General features: G+C 49.7%; 1 protein-coding gene across 1 annotated transcript; it reads left to right on the top strand.

Annotated features, from left to right (window-relative positions):
• The first annotated feature begins 282 nt into the window (after positions 1-282).
• AMZ1 (archaelysin family metallopeptidase 1) lies at positions 283-15,955 on the top strand. Its single transcript, XM_071571150.1, has 7 exons — positions 283-362; positions 7,522-7,847; positions 8,507-8,674; positions 9,548-9,676; positions 10,005-10,168; positions 11,617-11,793; positions 15,238-15,955. Exons 2-7 carry the CDS (start codon positions 7,544-7,546, stop codon positions 15,808-15,810), a joined length of 1,515 nt encoding a protein of 504 aa, XP_071427251.1. The 5' UTR covers positions 283-362; positions 7,522-7,543; the 3' UTR covers positions 15,811-15,955.
• The last annotated feature ends 3,103 nt before the right edge of the window (positions 15,956-19,058 follow it).

Raw genomic sequence — 19,058 nt, forward strand, 5'->3', positions numbered from 1 at the left:
CATCCCCCCCCCGTACTCCGTGCCATTTCTCCGCATCCCGTGTCCCGCAACCCGCGTCCCGCACCCCGTGTCCCGGTCGCCCCACCCGGCGCTGCCCCCCGGCGGCCCCGCGGGCGCCCCCCGGTGGTTGCCCCTCGCAGCGGCAGGAGGCGGTTCTGCGCGGCCGCTCGGCGAATCCCGCGGGCTCCCGGCGGCGGGGCCGAGCCCCGCTTTGCTCCCCCTTTTCTTCTTCCTCCTCCTCCTCCTCCTGCCGCTCCTCCTGCCACCGCCGCCGCCGCCGCCGCCGCCGGGTCCGCTCCGCCTCGCCAGCCCCGCGCCGGGTGCCCCGGCCCTGCCGCACCTCCCGGCCTCCGCAGCGGGCGGTGAGTCCCGTTCTTTCCCCGCGGGCACATCGCGGGGGGCGCTGGGTCGCCTTCGTGGGGGGGAGGGCACGGCCCGGGGCGGCGGGACCCCCCGGCGAGGGAGAGCGGGCTGGGGCATCTCCCGTGTGATGGGCATCGCTCCCGAGGCGAGGGTGGTCGGGTTCGGGGCAACTCCCGGCGTGATGGGCATCGCTCCCCGGTGATGGCCATCTCTCCACGGACGATAGTGGCCGTGCTGGGGGCATCCTTCGTCGGTGACGGCGGGTCACGCTTAGGGCATTTCCCGCCGGGGGCTGGTGGCCGCGCTTGGCTCGCGGCTGCGCTCCGGGCATCATCCCCCCGGTCTCCGGGGGTCCTGCCTGAGCACTGCCCTGGGGTACAGAGGCTGTCTTTGAGGCTCTCTCCTGGGGGTTTGGGGTGCCGGGGATTGAGCTCGGGGCATCCTGGCCCGTGGTGCCGGGGGCTGTGCTTGGTCCATCGTCCCAGGCTGCTGGGGGACTTACTCCTTCCCTGCACACCCACCCGTGTGGTTCCTGCACCGGGAATCAGCATCAACAGCCCCTTTTCCACATCACCAGGGCAGGGGGGACTCAGGTGTCCCGGGAGCAGCTCCTGCTTCTGCAGCGCTTCCAGAACATGCCTCGTGCCCAACAAACCTCTGGCTGGTAGGGCTGGCTGGTGGGCAGGGTACAGCTGGCTCCTACGAAATCTCAGGCTTGGGGTCTGTCATTGCCACCCCCAGCCACGCTGGTGGCAGTAACACCTTGGAGCCCCCTCCTTCTCCTTAGCTGTGAAATGCCCGCAAACATCCCCTACGTGGCGGCACCACTTAAAAAGCACCTGATTCTGGGAGGAGGCACAGCCTTCCAGTGCTGTTATACCGTGTGATGAACCACTTTTATAACGCCGGTGCTCGAGGGAACACGAACCCACCCACAGCCATACCTGGTGGAGCGTTTATCCATATGGAAAATCCGGCCTCTCTCCTGGCTGACACTGGGGTTGTCTCACAGAGACCATTTAGTCTGTCTAGACAAATATGATGAAGAGCGAAGTGCCTGGAGCTGTGAGTGATTAGAGCTCGGGTATCTCTGCAGTGCCGCGTTGTTTGTACAGCTCTAATAGATGCTGCTCGGTGCTTTTGGGTCTTTGGTTTGCAAGTGCACAGCAAACAGCCATGGACTGGGGAGGTTTGTTTTGTGTGAGAGCAAGGGAAGAAGAATGCAGCCAGCCCTGCATCAGACATGCATGGGAGAAGCATCGCAGCTTAACCAGACTAAAATGAACAGAGCAAGCACCGAAAATGATGAATAAACGGGTGATGAGGGGCCAGAGGGAGAAGTGCATATACTGTCAGCTTACTTTCTGGAGGGTAGCACAGAGAACTTCATGAATGCTTGTATGACACTTAGAGAGCCTTGAATAGCAGGGAATGAAAAAAACAGTAGCACTATGTACGAGCGTAGAATAAATAAAATCCTTAGAAGACTGAAACTAAGGGTAATGTATGTCCTCAATACATATTAAAATGAAGAGCAGCATATTGAGGGAGCAGGCTTTCACACAAAACAAAATCAAGGGCAAAGTGGATGTGTTCTTAAATACTTAAGAACACATACATAAGAATATTTCAATAAGGATACATGGAAGCATATGTCTCCATCTTAGGTATTTAATGACCTTTACAAATCCAGTCTTTCATCTTACAAACCTCTTTTGCATGTTGTTGAGTTGTCCATCTGACTTGTCCAGCAGCCCAAGTTCATTTATAAGGCAGATTTATGGGAGGACAAACTTCCAGGACTAAGCCTTGTGGCAGTAAGATATCGATCACAGTTCCAGTAGGACAGGTAGATTCTCCTCCTAGTAAATGCATGTGTGAAACCCTGAATGTTTCACAGCACCAGGAATTACTCTTTTTGAGAGAGACCACATACACCATCTGTTTCCAAGCCACAAATATATTCTAGAGACATTACACATATTATTGGGGTTATTATATTGCAATATTATTGGGATCTGGCAGTACATGAGGCCAGAAGGCTTTATCTGACTTTGTGGTCTGGAACACACAGAGATCTGATTCTGTGTTTTGTGGCTGTTAAATGTAAAGTGAACAGAGGATGTCACAGTTCTCTGCGGGTACAAGTACAGGGCTGATCAGGTCCAGAGCATATTTTCTCCATGAGCAGAGGGGATTGATTCTGAGAAGTGCTGAGCATCTCGAAATTCCCTCCATTTCAGGTCTGGACCTGGCCAAACAGGTGTGGTCTGACCTCTGTGTGAGGGGCTGTGTTGAGCTGGACCCGTCGGAATTTTATTGGGACCAGAGCTTCTCAGTCAAGAAAAATCTTTCTATATGTGTCAACAAATAAATCGAGGAAATGGCTTTCAGGCTGTCATCAGTGCAACACTGGGAAGGAGAGGCTGATCCTCGAGCAGCAGTCAGAGCCACCAACTGCAAATCTCCAGGAAAGAGCTATTAAGGAACTAGGGCATGTGTCGATAATTAGTTATCGCTTGTTATGTTTGCTCTGGGCTTTTCATTTCTGTTGACTGGTGATGCGTTTTCTGCACTATCACTGCTTGTTTACAGTACGGCACCTAATGAAGGCAATTAATCAGTTTTAAGAGACTTTGCTAATGTCCCTCTGACACCCAAAGAGCCCAGTTAAGTCAGTCTGCCTCCAAATACTTCAAAAGAGCTGAGAAGGGAAGGGAACAGGAGGAATCTCCTGTGCATCTGCAGCGTGCAATGCCTATGGGAGAGCCAGAGTTAGAAATGACTTACAGGTTGACTTACACAATAAAAAACTTTAGAATGACCAGCTTAAAATAACCCTATCATACATATAAAATACAATCTCTACAATGTTAGGGCCAAATTCCATTCCAATGTTGTGGCCAAATAAATCCATTATGCACTGAGTGCCCTTTCTGGACTTGTACAACACAGAATTTCTGCACACAAGACCCCTTCTGTTTTGTCAGAATATCCCAAATGAACTTACACTGTATGTATTGCCTTGGCCTTCGAAAATTACCCTGTTACTGTCAGCCCCAGGCATATCTGTCCAAGAAAGCAATGTCAATATATTACAGAATAAATGACATATCTGTGAATTACAAAAAGAATAATTCATAGATAATTTTCAATTAAAGAGAATAATTTATAGATGTCTGATTTGCAAAGAGAATAATTTATGAGTAACATGAATTGCACATGAAGCACATTAACAGGTTACTGTGGGAAAGGGAGTGTACCTACTGCTCAGCTATCACGTGCTGGGCCTGGATTCTGGGGCAATTTGTGTGAAAACACTCACCATGAAAAAAAAAAGTGTCAGATTCCATAGTAAACACATTTGTGCAATGTGCCCAATCTGATCTGAAACCTCCATATGGTGCTGAAAGCCAGACATACAGAGTGTGTTGTCCTTGGAGCTCCTGCCTCACATCCCACCCCACGAGTAGAAAGGCCACAACTGGGGGCCTCCTACATGATCACTGGAAAAGGCTGTTCCAGCAGCAAAGGAGCCAAGTGCCCAGACCTTTGGGTTGTGTGTCTTCACTGCACTGCATGGATGTGATGATGAACAAGGTGAGGCACACGAATAAAAGAGACAGGAGGGTCTCCATGAACTGGGTGAGAATTCCCAGCACAGGCTGGCTCCTTCCCTGCCCTCTTGGGAGCCTGTGGGTGCCAGGACACAAGAACATGTTTCTTGCTGCACAGTTGGACATTGCTCCTTCATGTCATAGAATCACTAAGGTTGGAAAAACCCTCCAAGATCATTAAGTCCAACCTTCATGGACTATGTATGATCCAGCACAGGAACTTTTTGTTTAGGAAAAATGACAATTTTAGCAAGTGGCTGCAAGATGGAATGATAAAATGCCAGTTGGGAATAGGATGGTAAAAGTAGAGGATGATGTGGGAGTGGATGTGATGAGTGTCTCCACTTGCAGCAGATCTTTACATTCTTACCTTGCTTAAAGCATCTTCTCAAGTGCAACTACAAAATATTGGCCTTTTAAATAGAGTTACTTTGTCCTCCCCAGGGCTTGTTAGTCTGGTCCTACAGCTTGTCATTGAATGAGAATCCAAATAAGCTGCTTTTTACTCTAGAGGCATGTTGTTTCTTTCCTAAATACCCGAAGGGCAGAAGGATGCCTTGGTGCTTCCATTTCTTCAGCCCCACCCTGGCATCTAAAAAGCTGAGAGAGGGGGGCAGACATACCCAAACTGGAGTGCCGTTCCCTCCTGAAGCTAAAAGTTACAAAGCCCTGTTGAACTATTAAGTTAATGAAACACCATAACCATATATTAGATCAAGCACAAATAACATCCACTACAGATAATGTTGTAAAACAGCTTCTTTTTTCGACTACTGAAGTTGTCCATAAAAATTTTCTGAAGCATTAATTTTCTCCAGTGAAGTATTCCAGAAAAGCTTGCCAAAGAGGAGTGATTGTGTTGGATTTGGAGAGTGTAGTGGGTTGCTGCTTTTCTTTTGGAAGCAAACCCAGGTACTCCAGGAGAAGGAGGCACATGGCCCTCCATAGTGGATTCCTGCAAGTGAATTCCTATGCTTGAGCTTTCAAATCACTAAAGCATCACCATGGGCATCCTTGGCCATGGTGAACGTTACAAAACACCCATGGTCATAGCTGGGAATGTCTGGAGCTGGGTGAATGTTCCCTTTTAGGGAGTCTTGGGAAACAATGTATGTCCCATAGCTTTGGGCTCACCCTCTATGCCATGAAGAGCCTGGGGGAACACATGCTGCAAGACTGTGCATTCATTGTGTTTGCTGTCACATACATCCCCTCTCTGCTGCTTCCCATTTAGCAGAGAAAAATCCCTTCATTTTCCAACCAGCTCCTCCTCTCCAGACCCAGACCCCAGTTATTGCCCAAAACACAAATGAAAGAGGCTCCAGAAACCTCCTTTGACAAGACCACTCTCAATCTGGGCCAAACACAGTCTGTCCCTCATTTCCCTGGGAGCACTGGGCAGGCAGGAGCTCACAGGATCACATCCTCAGGGAGCTGAATATTGCAAATAGTTTCCAGTGAAAGTTCTGCATGTGACCAGAAAAACGATGCTTGTATTTAAAGTTTGTGCAGAACAAGTGAAATCTTGTCCCTGAGGAAAATCTTCACCTTGCCCAAGGCAAAACTCTTGATGACCTGGTGGGGTCAGACTCTCACTTCATCCTCTCAAAACTGGAAGCAAGTCAGAAGTGGAGAGATTTGGGTAACAAAGCACGGAACAACCTCACACAGACTCTTACTGCTCTCTGTAAAAACCAGTAGGAGCAATTTGTACATTTTTTGGGAAAAAAGGTGTCTGGTAAAGAGGTGTCTGAGGAAGCATCAGATTTATTTCTAAGCTTTCTCTGGAGTAGGGCCCTTGTACCCCTTCAGATCCCCTGTGCCATCTGCTGTCAGCCTTTAATACAGCAAAATACAAAGCTCGCAAAAATGAAAGAAAACTGCTTTCCTGCTCCCTCTCTGGGCTACACACCCTTAGAGACAAAAAAGATCACAGAAACTGAGTCCTTTTAAGGACTGCTAATACATACACATCTCTTCCCAAGGGTTAGATGTGAAGGAATTCAGTGTTAATTTTAATGGGCTGCCACCTTCCTCTTACAGTGCAAACTACCTCTGCATATAACTGAGGGAAGACTTTGGCTCATGTTGGCACTATTTTTTTAAATATTGAATTTTCTTAATTATACTGCTTGTCCTCAAGGGCCACTGAATGCCACTTACCTGGCAGAGCTACACTGCAGACCTACTTAAATTACAGACTTAACCAGTTCCTCCTTGAACTATTTAATATCTTGTTTTTCCTGTAATGCTGGTGTTTTAGCAGTGATTGTCAGCAGCTGATGCATTTGGTATCCACGCAGAAAGCCTGTCTGGCTCCTTTTAGGTTTTTATTAACTTACTTAGTAGAAAATAACACTTCTTCCTAGAAACTCTGTTCTTTGATGCACATATACCTGTGTATTTTTCATGCTGCTGTGTACAAGTGGAGCACTTACCTGTAGTAGGAAAATTTGCCCAAAGTACTGCTCTAAAATACTCCAGTTCTACTTGGAATGACCTCCTTTACCAAAAAATAAATATCTTCGGAAAAATCCAGACATAGGCTACTCATAGGGGTTGTGTTGCCTCTTCTTCTTCTCTTTCCTCAAGATGTCAACTGGTATTTCCATAAGTGCACAAACTGCAGTGCAAAGTAGGTGCTTGGCTGGCAGCTTTGGAGAATGCCAGCCTTAGAAAGGGCTCTGGAGAGGATATTTCTGGGATGCTCTGAATTAATTTCTTTGTGCTTCAGACTTCCATTTGTTCTTTATTATCCACTTTACATCATCCCCAGCACTGCTGATGCTAACACGGTGTGACATGAAGCTATTCAGGAGGTGACATGGTGGCAGTGGGCCCGTATGTATCTTGCTGGAGAGGCAGCATCAGCACACACGAGTTTCATGCACCAACTCCCACTTGTGGATCAGGCTGGGCAAACCTCCCCAAATTCTGCAGCCTGACAGCAGCAATGTAAGCCAGGAGATGCTTAACATCTAAGAGTAAAAGCTGTTAGAGGAAATTGTCTACAGCAAACAGCTGCTTTTACTTCTTACAGGTAACTCAGAAGTGCAGATAGTGATTGATAGATAGATAGATAGATAGATAGATAGATAGATAGATAGATAGATACCAACTGACCTCTTCATTCCTCATGTGGACCCTTTCCAAGGAATGTGGTTTAGGCCAAGCAAAAAGGAGCACCACCTTCACACATCCTGCGAGGTCCAGTCCAACCAGTTGCACAACACCAAGAGGTATTTCCCATCCTACTGGGGCTTCAGGATAAAGCAGCAAAAAAAACCCCAAACTAATCAAACCATCTGATTTACTCCAGACATGGGGCAGCTTTTGGGTCTGTGCATTCTTGAGCACCATCTGGTGGCACGGGGTCCCTGAGCTGGTGATGCACACCACTGCTCAAGCACGGGCCTCCAGCCCAGCACAGTGTTCATGAGCTCCAGCCCAACCTTACGGGTGTGGTGCTGGGGGAACTGCTGTGGGAGCACAGCGTGAGGAGGTTTGCAGGTCCCAGGCTGATGGCTGTGTCCCCCCGCAGGCAGTGCCACGGCCCCTCCGCGATGCTGCAGTGCAGACACGCGCAGGAGTTCAGCTTCGGGCCCCGCGCTCTGAAGGACGCGCTGATCTCCACCAACCCCGCGCTGCAGGAGCTCTATGCCAAGGCTTTCTCCAGGGCGGAGAAGCTGTTCCTCTCCGAGGCCTACAACCCCCAGAGGACGCTGTTCTGCACGCTGCTCATCCGCACGGCTTTCGACTGGCTCCTCAGCCATCCCGATGCCCCCGAGGACTTTGAGACGTTCTACCACGCCATGCTGAGGAGGAAGCAGAACTTCTATCGAAAGCACATCTACCTGCAGCCTATAGGTAATGAAAGCACATCCACCTGCAGCCTGCAGGTAACATGGGCATCTCTGCTGAGCCACCAGGAAAGACACAGGAGGGAGGTGGGTGGTGCTGAATGCTGCTAACACCCTCTTCTAAGGACTAAGCTGTGAAATGCAACTGCTGTAGCAAACATAATGGTAGTAGCAAAGGCTCTGAATGCCCCTAGTCCAGAGGCACAAGTCATAGTGACAATCATCAGCAGATCTGCCACGTAAATGGTATGTGTGCCCCTGGGTGAGTCTGACCATACATTTATGCATACATATATACATCTAAATGTAAAACAATGCTGGAAAACCCAGCATTTCCAGAGGTCCATCCCTGATGGTTCATTAATCACAGCCACCAGTTCTCACATTAATCTTTCTGCACAACCTAAATAGGAGACAACCTTCCTAGACATCTGCTCTGTAATGAGAATGTGCTAATGCCTCGAGTCACCTTTCAGAAGAGCTCCCTCTTCTTCTATATATTCATAACCATCTAGAGGTATCTGCCACATCCCAGAATAAGCAATTAAATCCAGAATGACCCAGCCTGCCTCTTCCCCAGTGGCTGTGGCCAGCCCCACAGAACCCCTTCAGACCCCACGGTTCACCCTGGCCCTCAGGGAGTGATAACAGAGCTTCTCTTCTCAGACTTAACGGAAGGGCCTGCTGGGCTCTCGCTGCTGGATTCCCTCCAGAGCTGTGTCGAGTCTTTCTTCCTGGGTCTCCGTGTGAAGTGCCTTCCCTCCATCCCTGTCTCTTCCATTCACTGCTGCTACCGCCACAGCCAGGACTCAGACAGGGTACAGCTTCACGCAGGTAAGGGCCTGGCACCAGCGAGCCCAGAGTGACACCAGCTTGGCACATGGGCATGAGCCCTCCCTTAGGAAATGCCTGAAACAGCCCTTCAGTGCCTGATCAGGGAGGGAATGAGGAAGGGAGTGAAAAGGGAGAAATCCTGTTCCCATGGAAAGCCTAGAGCTTTGAGGCTGGAAACAGGAATGAAAAACAAAGTGACTTTCATCATATTTTCCTCTGCTGTTTGTATTTTTCAGTGCTATTATGCTTAGGTCCAGCTCTGTAAAGCAATCGGATCAGCTCCGCGGGAAGGCACTGTTGATTTGGTGTAGCCTGAGTTCTCCCATCCCTTACCCAGAGCCAAAGTAAATGAGTGGCCTGGGTGGTGCAGGTGGGGAACTCACTGGCCTTTCATGTCAGGAAACTTGGGTTCAAGTGTCACCTCCCCAGGGAAACAGGTTTTTCAGCTGCCAAACTCGTGCTGTACAAACATCCCTCCGGAAGGAGCTGTTTGCAGGTACCACAGGCAGCAGGTGCTCAGCACAGACCCAGCACTGCAGCCACGTGGCTGTTCCAGCCCAGTTCTGAAATGCCTGCAGGGAAATTCTGCTCCCAGGTGCTTATTTCCATAGGTTAGTACTGAATTCACCTCCATCTCTGCCCTTAACTCTGCTTTAACTCTGTGCTCAGCACCACTTCCAAAGTCCAGTCTGCTCTAATTTGATGGGATGGACTACAGAGCCGTGGTTCTCCATCTGAGATAATGAACTGAGCAGCTCTGCCTGTCTGGAGCTTGGATTACATCCTCCTCCCCATGGGCAGCAGAAATTCTGGGTCTTATGTGCCTTCCAGGGATGCTTCATATTAATGAACTTCTCTCTTGTATTTTTCCAGATGGGATCCTGAATTTCCTGAAGAACAACAAGCCCATGGATGCCCTGTGTGTCCTTGGACTCACTCTGCTGGATCTTTATCCATGTGAGACCTGGAGCTTCACATTCAGCAAATTCCTGCCAGGACAAGGTGGGATTGGTGTCCTGTGACGATTTAGCACAGTGAATAAGGCAGCACTGCACTAAAACACCTTCCCTGGGGGACTGGAGTAGCCAAATCTTACCTTAACATGTTATTAAATTCCTGATAAGAGGAACTAGGTTTTCCCAATTAAAATTATGGGAGTCAGGGTTCCTGATCCAGACAAAGGTAAGCAAGGTGCTACAAACCTTTTGGGAAGTGGGTCTCTCCCTGTGTGCTCAGCTGGTCTGGGCTACAACAGCTGTATTTCCTGCTGCAAAAGGTGAGACAGCTGTAAGAGAGGGGGTGCCTAACTTGTACTCCCCTTTCTTCACAGAAGTGGGAGTCTGCAGCTTTGCCAGGTTTTCTGGGGATTTCCCCCAGGCTGGTTGTAGCAGCTTGAACCCACCCACACAGAAGGAAGAGTTGTGTGAAGTCAGCAAGGAGAGCACAGACCGGACGCTGCAGTTCAGTGCCCAGGAGATGGTCCAGTGCTGCAAGGTAGGACCAGCAATCTCCTGCACTCCATGTTTCTTCTTGTGTAGGGTTAAATATTTCAGGTCTGGGCATAATCCATGCCTCAGCCAGTGAAGCAGGAATGAGAATCTGCTCCCAGAAGGCACAGGCAATCACTGCTAACACTTCATTCAGACATAAAGAGCTTGCATTTTACTGCACTGTGTAGACAACTCCTCCTGTCCTCACCACTTGAGCAAACGATACCATCAGTTACAGTGAGGTTACAGGAGTTACCTTATCACAGAATCACAGGATGGTTAATGTTGGAAGGGACCTTAAAGACCATTTAGTTCCAATCCCCTGCCTGGGCAAGGACACCTTCCACCAGATCAGGTTATGTCATGGAGCAACACTGAGACAAACCCCTGCCCAGCTCCCAGGCTCATGCTTGGGCAATCCTGAGTATTTTGCTTGCCAGGCATTGCAGGGGCAGTAGGATCTGTGAGCTGATTCAGTATTTGGAGGTTAATCAGAATATCTGGTGGAGCTGTATATAACAAATAGATGCCTGGGAAGGGGTGACTGTCTTCCTCAGACATTGGCATCCATAAGGGGAGAGGGTCCATGTGCCAGACCTGTTAATGAATGGATGAGAAAAATACCTCAGAAGGTTTGCACATATATTTAAATGCAGATGCCGTTAAACCCTCCTCATCTCCAACACATCCTCTTCACGAGTGCTGTCCTCCCTCATCCCAGCATGTCCCCTGTGCCAGCTCTGCCTCTGCTGTTCCTCCCAAAGCTGGCCCACATGAAGCAGCCACACCAGCAGTGTCGATGCCATTTCTCTTTGCTCCCTGATATTTGCTCAGGATTTTCAAGTCTGAGGTCTCTTCCTGTAGTAATTTCCAATGAGATTAGGTGGCAAAGGGAGGAGGACAGGAATCCTCCATCCTTAGCCTTTCCACTGCTGCCAATTCCCAAGGCAGTCATGCTTGGCCAGCCGACACCAGCTTAGTTTCTTGCTTTGGCACAAACATGAAGAGCGTCTGTGTTGGAAAGACCCAGATCTGTTATTGCCAATAGCTTCTCACAGATTTCTCACACAGACTGTGCTGCTCTTTTCAGACCCCAGTGGGACTGGTGTTCCTCCTTATACAACCCCAAAACAACAAAAACTCTCCAAATACCCCACTGTCCTTGGGGAAGAGTGACAGCAGCACTGCCCTACAGCTCTGAACATGCTACAGAGGCATCCCACAGCTTCTTGTCCCACACCCACCTTTCCTTCTCCACAATACAAACATGGACGCTGGGGGAGCTAGGACAAGGGAGCCAGGTTCTCCATTCACCTTGGAAAAGCCTGGGCTGGAGGATTGCCAGAGCTGAGCAAGAAGCTGGTTGGACCCTCAGGGAGCGGGGAAAGGGGAACAGCAGTGGAGGGGGCAGTGGAAGCGGGAATGACAATACACTGCTGTGATTCCTGACAGGTGACCTGCCACGAGCTCTGCCACCTGATGGGGCTGGGCACGTGCCGCTGGCTGCAGTGCATCATGCAGGGCGCCCTGAGCCTGGAGGAGGCGCTGCTGCGGCCCCTGGAGCCCTGTCCCATCTGCCTTCGGAAGCTGCAGCACGTCGTGGGCTTCAAACTCATTGAGCGCTACAGGGTGAGACAGACCCTCAGCCCTTCCCAGAGCGAGGGCAGGGGCAGGGGCAGGGGTAGGGCAGCTCCCCCAAACCACAGGTCAGATGTGCTGCAGCAGCGTGGCAAGGGCAGGTGCTCTCAGGGTGAGGGGCTAAGGAAGCAGCTCACACCTGAATATGGGGGTGGTGGCCACAACAAAGCAGTTTGCACAAGCTCTGGGACTTGTAGCTCTTCCCATGGGACAATGCCGCAGTCCAAACATGTTTTCTTACTCCCAGAAATGAAGTGGGGAGGGCAGGCAGATTCCAAGCCCGAGTGTCTTCGAGCAGCAATTCGCACAGCTACACCCTTTCCCTTCCTGTGCCATCCTGGATTTCTGCCTCTCTGGGGCTGCTGGGAACAGGGAGGAAACATTAAATGTGTACTTTGCTGCAGTTCCTATGTTTAAAAATAGGAGAAGGGATCCCAAATTATTACCCCTTTCTAAGTGTCTCTTCTCTCCCACCCATACAACTGCTAACACCACATTTAGACAAATCAGGAACAGTGCTAAGACACCCCTACATCTTGTGAGGGTTTTCCACCTCTGCTCTATAAAAAGCAGGATTTAGAAAGCAAGATTCAGTAGCCAAGTGGCTGCTGGAATAGAAATAATGTCACCATTCTCACTCAGCACCTATGTTCTCCCTGGCTGTAATTCCTGTCTGACACCCATCATGTTCAGAGACAGGATTTACCATGGCTGCCTATTTTAAAGTCTGTGGGTTGTATTTGAAGCAAGACATGAGCAGAATGAAAAAGGGGATGCCTCTAGTTTCATTCAGCTTGCAATCAGTCACATAGAAGCATGGCAAAGAATGTGGGAAAATACACATTTGTGTGGTGTTGCTACTTTTCTGTGATGCTGTCAGACCCTTCTCTGACTCTGGCTGTTTGGTCCCCACCTCAGTCCAAGAGTCTAAAATACCCAGACTACTAGAGGAATAAACTCTGCTTCATTTAAACACCCAGCCTGTCAGCATCCAGCTAGTGCTTTCTAGAAAAGAACTGCTACCTGAATTCAGCTTTTTGAGAAACATTTTTGCCTTTACACCTGCAGCAAATGCTGGAATTGGCTCAACATCCTCCAGCAACAGGGAACACAAACCTGAAGGAAGGAAGGATACACTTGCCAAATGTCACATCTGCTTCCTTGAAAAGGCAAAGCTCAGCTAGATATAGTCCAAGCTGGTATAAGAGAGTTGTGATAATCTCTGTAAGAGGCTTTGCCATAATGTTGAGAGGAAGTATAAATGCCAGAGATGAATTAAATAGTTAAGGAACCTGACAAAAGAGAGCAGAAAGCATTTGGAGACCATATCAGATAGCACAGTTAACTTGCCAAGCACGTTAAGTGCAAGTCTGAAGTCACATTTCCTCTTGGAAAACTGTCACAGATCCCCACCTGCCACGTAACAGCCCCAGACATCCACAACAAGGACAGGAAATGCCAGCCCCAAGCTGTGCCTCGGCAGCAGCAGGTAACGCTGCTGGAGTCTGGGACTGAGCCACTGCTGTGGGCAGAACAGCACATGGGGCAGGAAACCAGTCCCTACGCAGCAGAAAGAGCCCTGCATTTATTTATGTGACTTGCACTCAGAAACACACTCCACTTTTTCATCACAGCTGCTTATTCCAGCATGAATCATCTTGAAAACCAAAAGCAAATTAATTCTGGTGTTTCCCCACCCTTGCCAACATTTCCACCTGCTGCTTCTGCAGCATCCTGGGATGTTTTGGATGTAGCACCTGGATGAGTTTGCAGTGGCCACACACACACACAGACAACAGGTCTTAGTGACATCCTTGGGGTGGGCATGCACTTCAAATGCTTTTGCCTGCAGGTAAGCAAAACCCACACAGAGGTTATCCCTTCTTAGGATAAACAGGAGAACACAGAAAGAGGCTGCAGTCCTGTAAACACACCCAAAGTTCAAATCAATGAACCACCCAAAGGATGAGAGACTGAACTTTGGGGTAGTGATCTTGAGTCAACTATTCCCTTCTTTTGCACTGTTTGAACATCCACATCTCCACAGCCTTTTTTTCTTTTGGGAACTGGGCTGAGAAGCAGTTCTGACTCCTTCCCAGATTTTCTATTCCTGGGAATTTGAAGAGACAGTATAAAATCAGAGGCTGGTTGCAGCTTTCCAGTAGCTTTGCTGTCCCTTGCCCCAGTCCAGCTCCCATTGCAGCTTCTGGCGCCGTCTTTGTTTTATAAACCCAGAGGGAGGGAAGGGCCATTGGAGGTGGGATGAGGCAGGAGAAAAGTTGTCCCTTCACAATTTTTCTTGCCCCAGAGGGAGGGGGCAGGGTGGATTAACTAAGCTGAAAGAGTCCATTTTATTCTTGTACAAAATTCTTCCCCGAGGCTTCATGCACAGACTGAAATGAGAACTGGGGCCGATTTCTCCCACCCACTCAATTTGAGCTCTTTATCCACTCTGTCACTTGCCTGAAGAGAGAGCAATAGAGGAGGGAAGGGGGAGGGAACAGCAGGGCACTGAGGAGAAGGGAGCTTTACAGGGCTGGCAGTCTCCTGCCTGCTCCTCAAACACTGTGGCTCCCCCTGAGCTGAGCATGGACAGACCCAGCTCAGTGCCCAGCACAGCAGGGGTGACATCCCAGGCCAATACTGTCACTGCTGTTCCTCAGAGCAATCAAGGGCTGTGCAAAGGTATCAGCTGAGAGCTACAGAAAGTAAAGATGAAGAAATAGGCCACAGGAGTGTGAAAAAGCTGAAAAACATACAGAGAAAACCCCAGCACTGTCAACAAGGCAGACAAGGAAATCACCTTTTATCCAGTGATGACTGGAGTACTGAGATTCATCCCCAAACCATAAGGAATAAATGTGCCAGGAGCAATCTGGTTTATGCCTCATTGTAGCATTTAATATTTTAAAAGGAAATTGTCTCAGACATTTTCCTTTCATTAATTCTTTCCTGGAGCCCAGCCTTCCCACTTGTGCAATTCAGCTCAAGAGGGGAAGAGCTATTCTTAGGAATAAAATGCACATTACCACAGGCATTAACAACATGATGAAACAAGATTCTTTACCACTATCTCAGGAGCTTTTATAATGACACAGCTTCCTCTGGAGAGGCACTGGTTTGGCTCTCCTGGAGATCACATCCACACAGCAGTGATTTGGTGCAGTTTTCTTCGACCATCTTCAATAACGGCAGATAAACTCCACATTGGACTGGAGGCAGCTCTGCCACAGACACTGGCTCTAAGAAAATGGGACAAGAGAAAGCCCTTAGTAGGGTCACCGTGAGTTGTCTGAACCCATCCTCTGGCAGAGAGAACTGTGGCAGCTGAAGCTGGGCCACCCAACAACAGCAGGTTTACCTGGCAAACACTGGGGAAGGTGTAACTGCTTTCTGTCGTTCTCTACAATGAAACTTTTTTCCCTTTCATCACAGAAGCTCTATGCTTGGACACAGACTGTCTTGTCCACATGGCCAAGGAAAGAGTCAGCAGACCTGTCTGCCTCGGAGGACATCCTTCCATTCAGCTCCGACTCTGGGATGTGCTGCGAGAATGACTCCGAGGCCGTGACGTCGCTGTCGGAGCCGCTGACCCCGGACACGTGCAGCCAGGGCCTGTCCATGGGCCAGGAGCTGGAGCAGGATGAGCAGCCGTGCTCCCTGGCAGAGGAGGCACCGAGCCAGCCCCAGCTCACCGGGCCCGCCAAGTCCACAGACACCATCAAGGACTACGAGCTGTGGCTGGAGATGTGCATCGCTGCCCTAGAGAGGAATGTTTCTGAGGAGGAACTGGCTCAAGTAGACAAGACTGTGGACGCCCTGGCTAAGTGGGAGATGTTTACAGGACAGCTGCCTGCTATGAGGAAGGACCTGCCCTTTGCTAGGGACAACACTGGGCTACGGAAAGTTCTTGGAGACAAATTTTCCTCTTTGCGGAGGAAACTGAGTTCCAGAAAACTGTCCAAAGGGGAATCATCCCCTCATCATTGGCAGTGGGAGGACAACTAGGCTGGGTCTGCCTTGGGATGGGCCAGCTTTGCTCCCACAGCTTTGGGTATGTCACTGCCCTGCTTCCCACCTTCTTAGCCCCAAGTTGTTGCTGTCAGAGAGAAACAGCAACTCCCCACAGGAATAAAAGGTGTTTTTTTTCTGAGATTGCTGACATGGTTTTGATGGGATCGGTTCTTCTCCAAGGGTTTTTCCTGTGCTGGTCTAGGTGACACTACCCCAAACCCACATCAAGTCCTATGTGGGTGTTTGTATTTTCTTGCCCTGTTTCACTGGGTGTGAAGTTGGCCAGGAAGAGGTCAGACAGGTCCACACTAAGCACTGAACATGCTCACACAGAAGCTTGGGCCATGTGAACAAACAGATGCAAGTTAAACCCGGGCAGCTCTCCCATGCACAGAGCTCTCCTGCTCAGCACTTCGGTCCCAGGCACTGATGATATTTCTCCCTCAACTTTCTCTCCACCCCAAATGCTCATCTCTGCTCTGGCCCCATCAGCTGGAGGTTGTGTTGAGCACAGGAGCACAACCAAGGCTGAGGGACTCTTGCTGTGAGTTGGGGGGAAAGACAGGACAGGCCCAGAGTCAGTGCATAAAGCAGAAAGATCTCTGGCACTGGGATCAGCTGCCACAAAGAACAGGGTCAGTGTGATGACTGTCCTTTGGCAAGGCTCTCAAGGGGATCTCCAGAGTTGCTTCACTTCAAACAAAGCCAGGCTTGGAGCGTGAGCTGGAACTACTCACATTCTCTGTAGACTGGCACAGGAGAGGAAACCTTTGGAAACATTCACACACTCATTGACTATTAACTTGAAACGGGGAACTGCACATGCACTCCTCTTTTTTCACCATGAGAAGTTACCGCCCCGGCCCTTTCCTCTTTGCTCCACAAGGCACCCCCTGAGCAGGAACGGGTGCTGTGCTGGCACAGGAGCTGCAGGGCCTGCCCTGCCACTGCCAGGGCACGCTGTTCTCTTGGGCTATTTATAGCTGGAGCTCAGGAGGCCCATGGGTTTTCTGCTTTGTAACTGCAGCACTCCAGGGGAAGGCTGAGCCTCTCCATGCCCAGTTCTCTCAGCACTGGTAACACTCCCCACAGCTCATGGTTATGCTTCAGATTTCTCCTGTCTAAAAATACCAGCAGGTAGGACCAGGTCCAGCGCAGCTGGGAGAGGGGGAGAGGATGTTTCCCTCCGAGGAGTGACGACTTTGGCTTTCCTGAGCACTTGCCCTGTGCACTTCGAGGGCCTCCAACCACGCACGAGCCCTGCAATGTGACTGTGGAGCGGGAAGGGAAGAGGATCACTGGGAGGCCTTTGAGAAATCCTTAAGATTTATGCATGCAGGTGAGTAGAAGAGAGGATCTTGTGAAAAATTGAGCCGGATTCCGGAAACACAAGCACTTCACATCCGCGTGATTCATGCAGGGAGAGAAAGGGAGTTTGGCTTGGGGACTGATGACGGCAATTCCTGGAAGCGTTTTCCAGGCTGAGCCGGGGCCGCTGCTGCCGCCCTCTCCTGGCAGCCGCAAAGGTGATGGGCTGCTCATCCAACACATTCTTCCCAGCAGCAGAAATTTCCCAAACAAGCCCTGCTTGAATTACAAATCCATGCACTGCCCCCGCACTTGCTCAGTCGTTGCCTTAACAGATTTACTATTTTAAGCAAGAGATTGCTTTCTGTTCAGCCTTGCTTGCTCTTGATTCAGTACTGAGTTATTAGGCTGAACTTTAGAAACTTTCCAGGAAGAGGCCATAAACTCACACTGACAGTTCTGCCTAAGGGAAAGGGGTGCTTTTCTATCATAAAAGTCCAAAGAGGTCTGGGGTGGCACAGAAGCAAATGAACTGCTGGCAGAAGTCAGAGGTAGGAACTGCCTGTGACACTTCACATACAGACTCAGCTCAGTGCTGCTGTGAGAGCACCAAGTTCTGCTCAAGAGCTGCTGCTGATCACAAACAGATATTTTTGACACCATCACTGACAGAATCACCACTTACCTCCTCAGCTTGCCCAGAGATGCTCCACGTAAGAAGTAAATGAACTTGGCAACTCAGAGATTCACTTGGGCAGCTCAGCAGGCTCCACAGGCAGGAGGCAACTTTGCAGGGAAAGGCAGAGAGTGGCTAAAAACACTTTTAAGTCCTCAGGCAGCTGGAGGAAAGGGGTCCTGCAATATGACCCTGCAGGGTTTGGTCATGCAGACATTCCCGTGGAGGCAGCTACTGTTCACACCAGCAAAGGTTTCCAGAGGTGCTGCTGCTGTAAATCACAGCACAGGGTCTGCAAGTAGTACTTTGCACTTGGACTACACAGCCTACACTGGAGGCAACCTGGGTCTCACAGAAATAAAATGTCTGGCCAAGGTTACTTTGAAAATGAAGGTTATAACCAGAACTAAAGCACAAAGGCATAATTCCTACTCTTCTCTGCATGTACTGGAGTTTACAGGAACAGAAAACAGCTGACAGAGGAATAAGTAGTAAAAATTTAAAGATAAGCTCCTAAATAAGATTTGCTGCATTTTAAGCAGCAGGTTTCTGGGGAGATATTTCTACTTGGGAACAGCAGCATAACTTGCAGCTAATTAGCTCCTGAGTAAGCTGTGGCACCCAAATACAGATGAGATAATTAGGAGTCACTTTAGAAGGTCAAGCTGTGGATCAACCATTAGCAAGGAGTAGGATACTCTATATATAAATGCACACCCAGAAGTCACTTGCAACTAACTCAGCAGCCAGGATTGGAGTTGGTTAGAAAAGGTCCAGGAATGGATTTCCACTGCACAGCAGGCAGTGGCAAGAGACCTGTGTGTTCTTGGGGCAGCATTTCAGCCACAATCTGGTGAGTCTTTGGCAGCAGACAGGCAGGAAAGGAACTGGGCACTCAGGTGGGAAGGGCCAGCAGGTCCCAGAGGGCACCAGTGCCAGCAGCCTGGCCTGGAACTGCCTGGGCAGGGGCTCAGGGCTCTGGATGGCAGCCCTGAAAGGCAGTGCTTGCATTTCTCTGCCTCATGACCTGTGGGTGCCTCATTGTGACAGGGAGATGATCTAGAAATGAGTTCTGCACACGACCCACCTTCAGGAGATCCCCCAGCACAACCAGGTACCTCCTTCCTGAAGATGCTGTTGGCTTTCATGGAACGACGTCCAAGGCAATGGCACAACACGGACTCATGTCAGGCTCCTCTTGTTCAGAACACCTCCCAAACCACACCATCCTGTGGCTACCTGGAGCATCCTCCACCCT

The sequence above is a fragment of the Pithys albifrons genome, chromosome 16 (assembly GCF_047495875.1).
Source record: "Pithys albifrons albifrons isolate INPA30051 chromosome 16, PitAlb_v1, whole genome shotgun sequence".
Lineage (NCBI taxonomy): Eukaryota > Metazoa > Chordata > Aves > Passeriformes > Thamnophilidae > Pithys > Pithys albifrons.

Coding starts and splice junctions, on each gene's coding strand:
- AMZ1 (XM_071571150.1), top strand. CDS start 7,544: ATGCTGCAGTGCAGACACGCGCAGGAGTTCAGCTTCGGGCCCCGCGCT. Junction 7,848..8,506: donor CATCTACCTGCAGCCTATAG/GTAATGAAAGCA, acceptor TTCTCTTCTCAG/ACTTAACGGAAGGGCCTGCT. Junction 8,675..9,547: donor CAGGGTACAGCTTCACGCAG/GTAAGGGCCTGG, acceptor GTATTTTTCCAG/ATGGGATCCTGAATTTCCTG.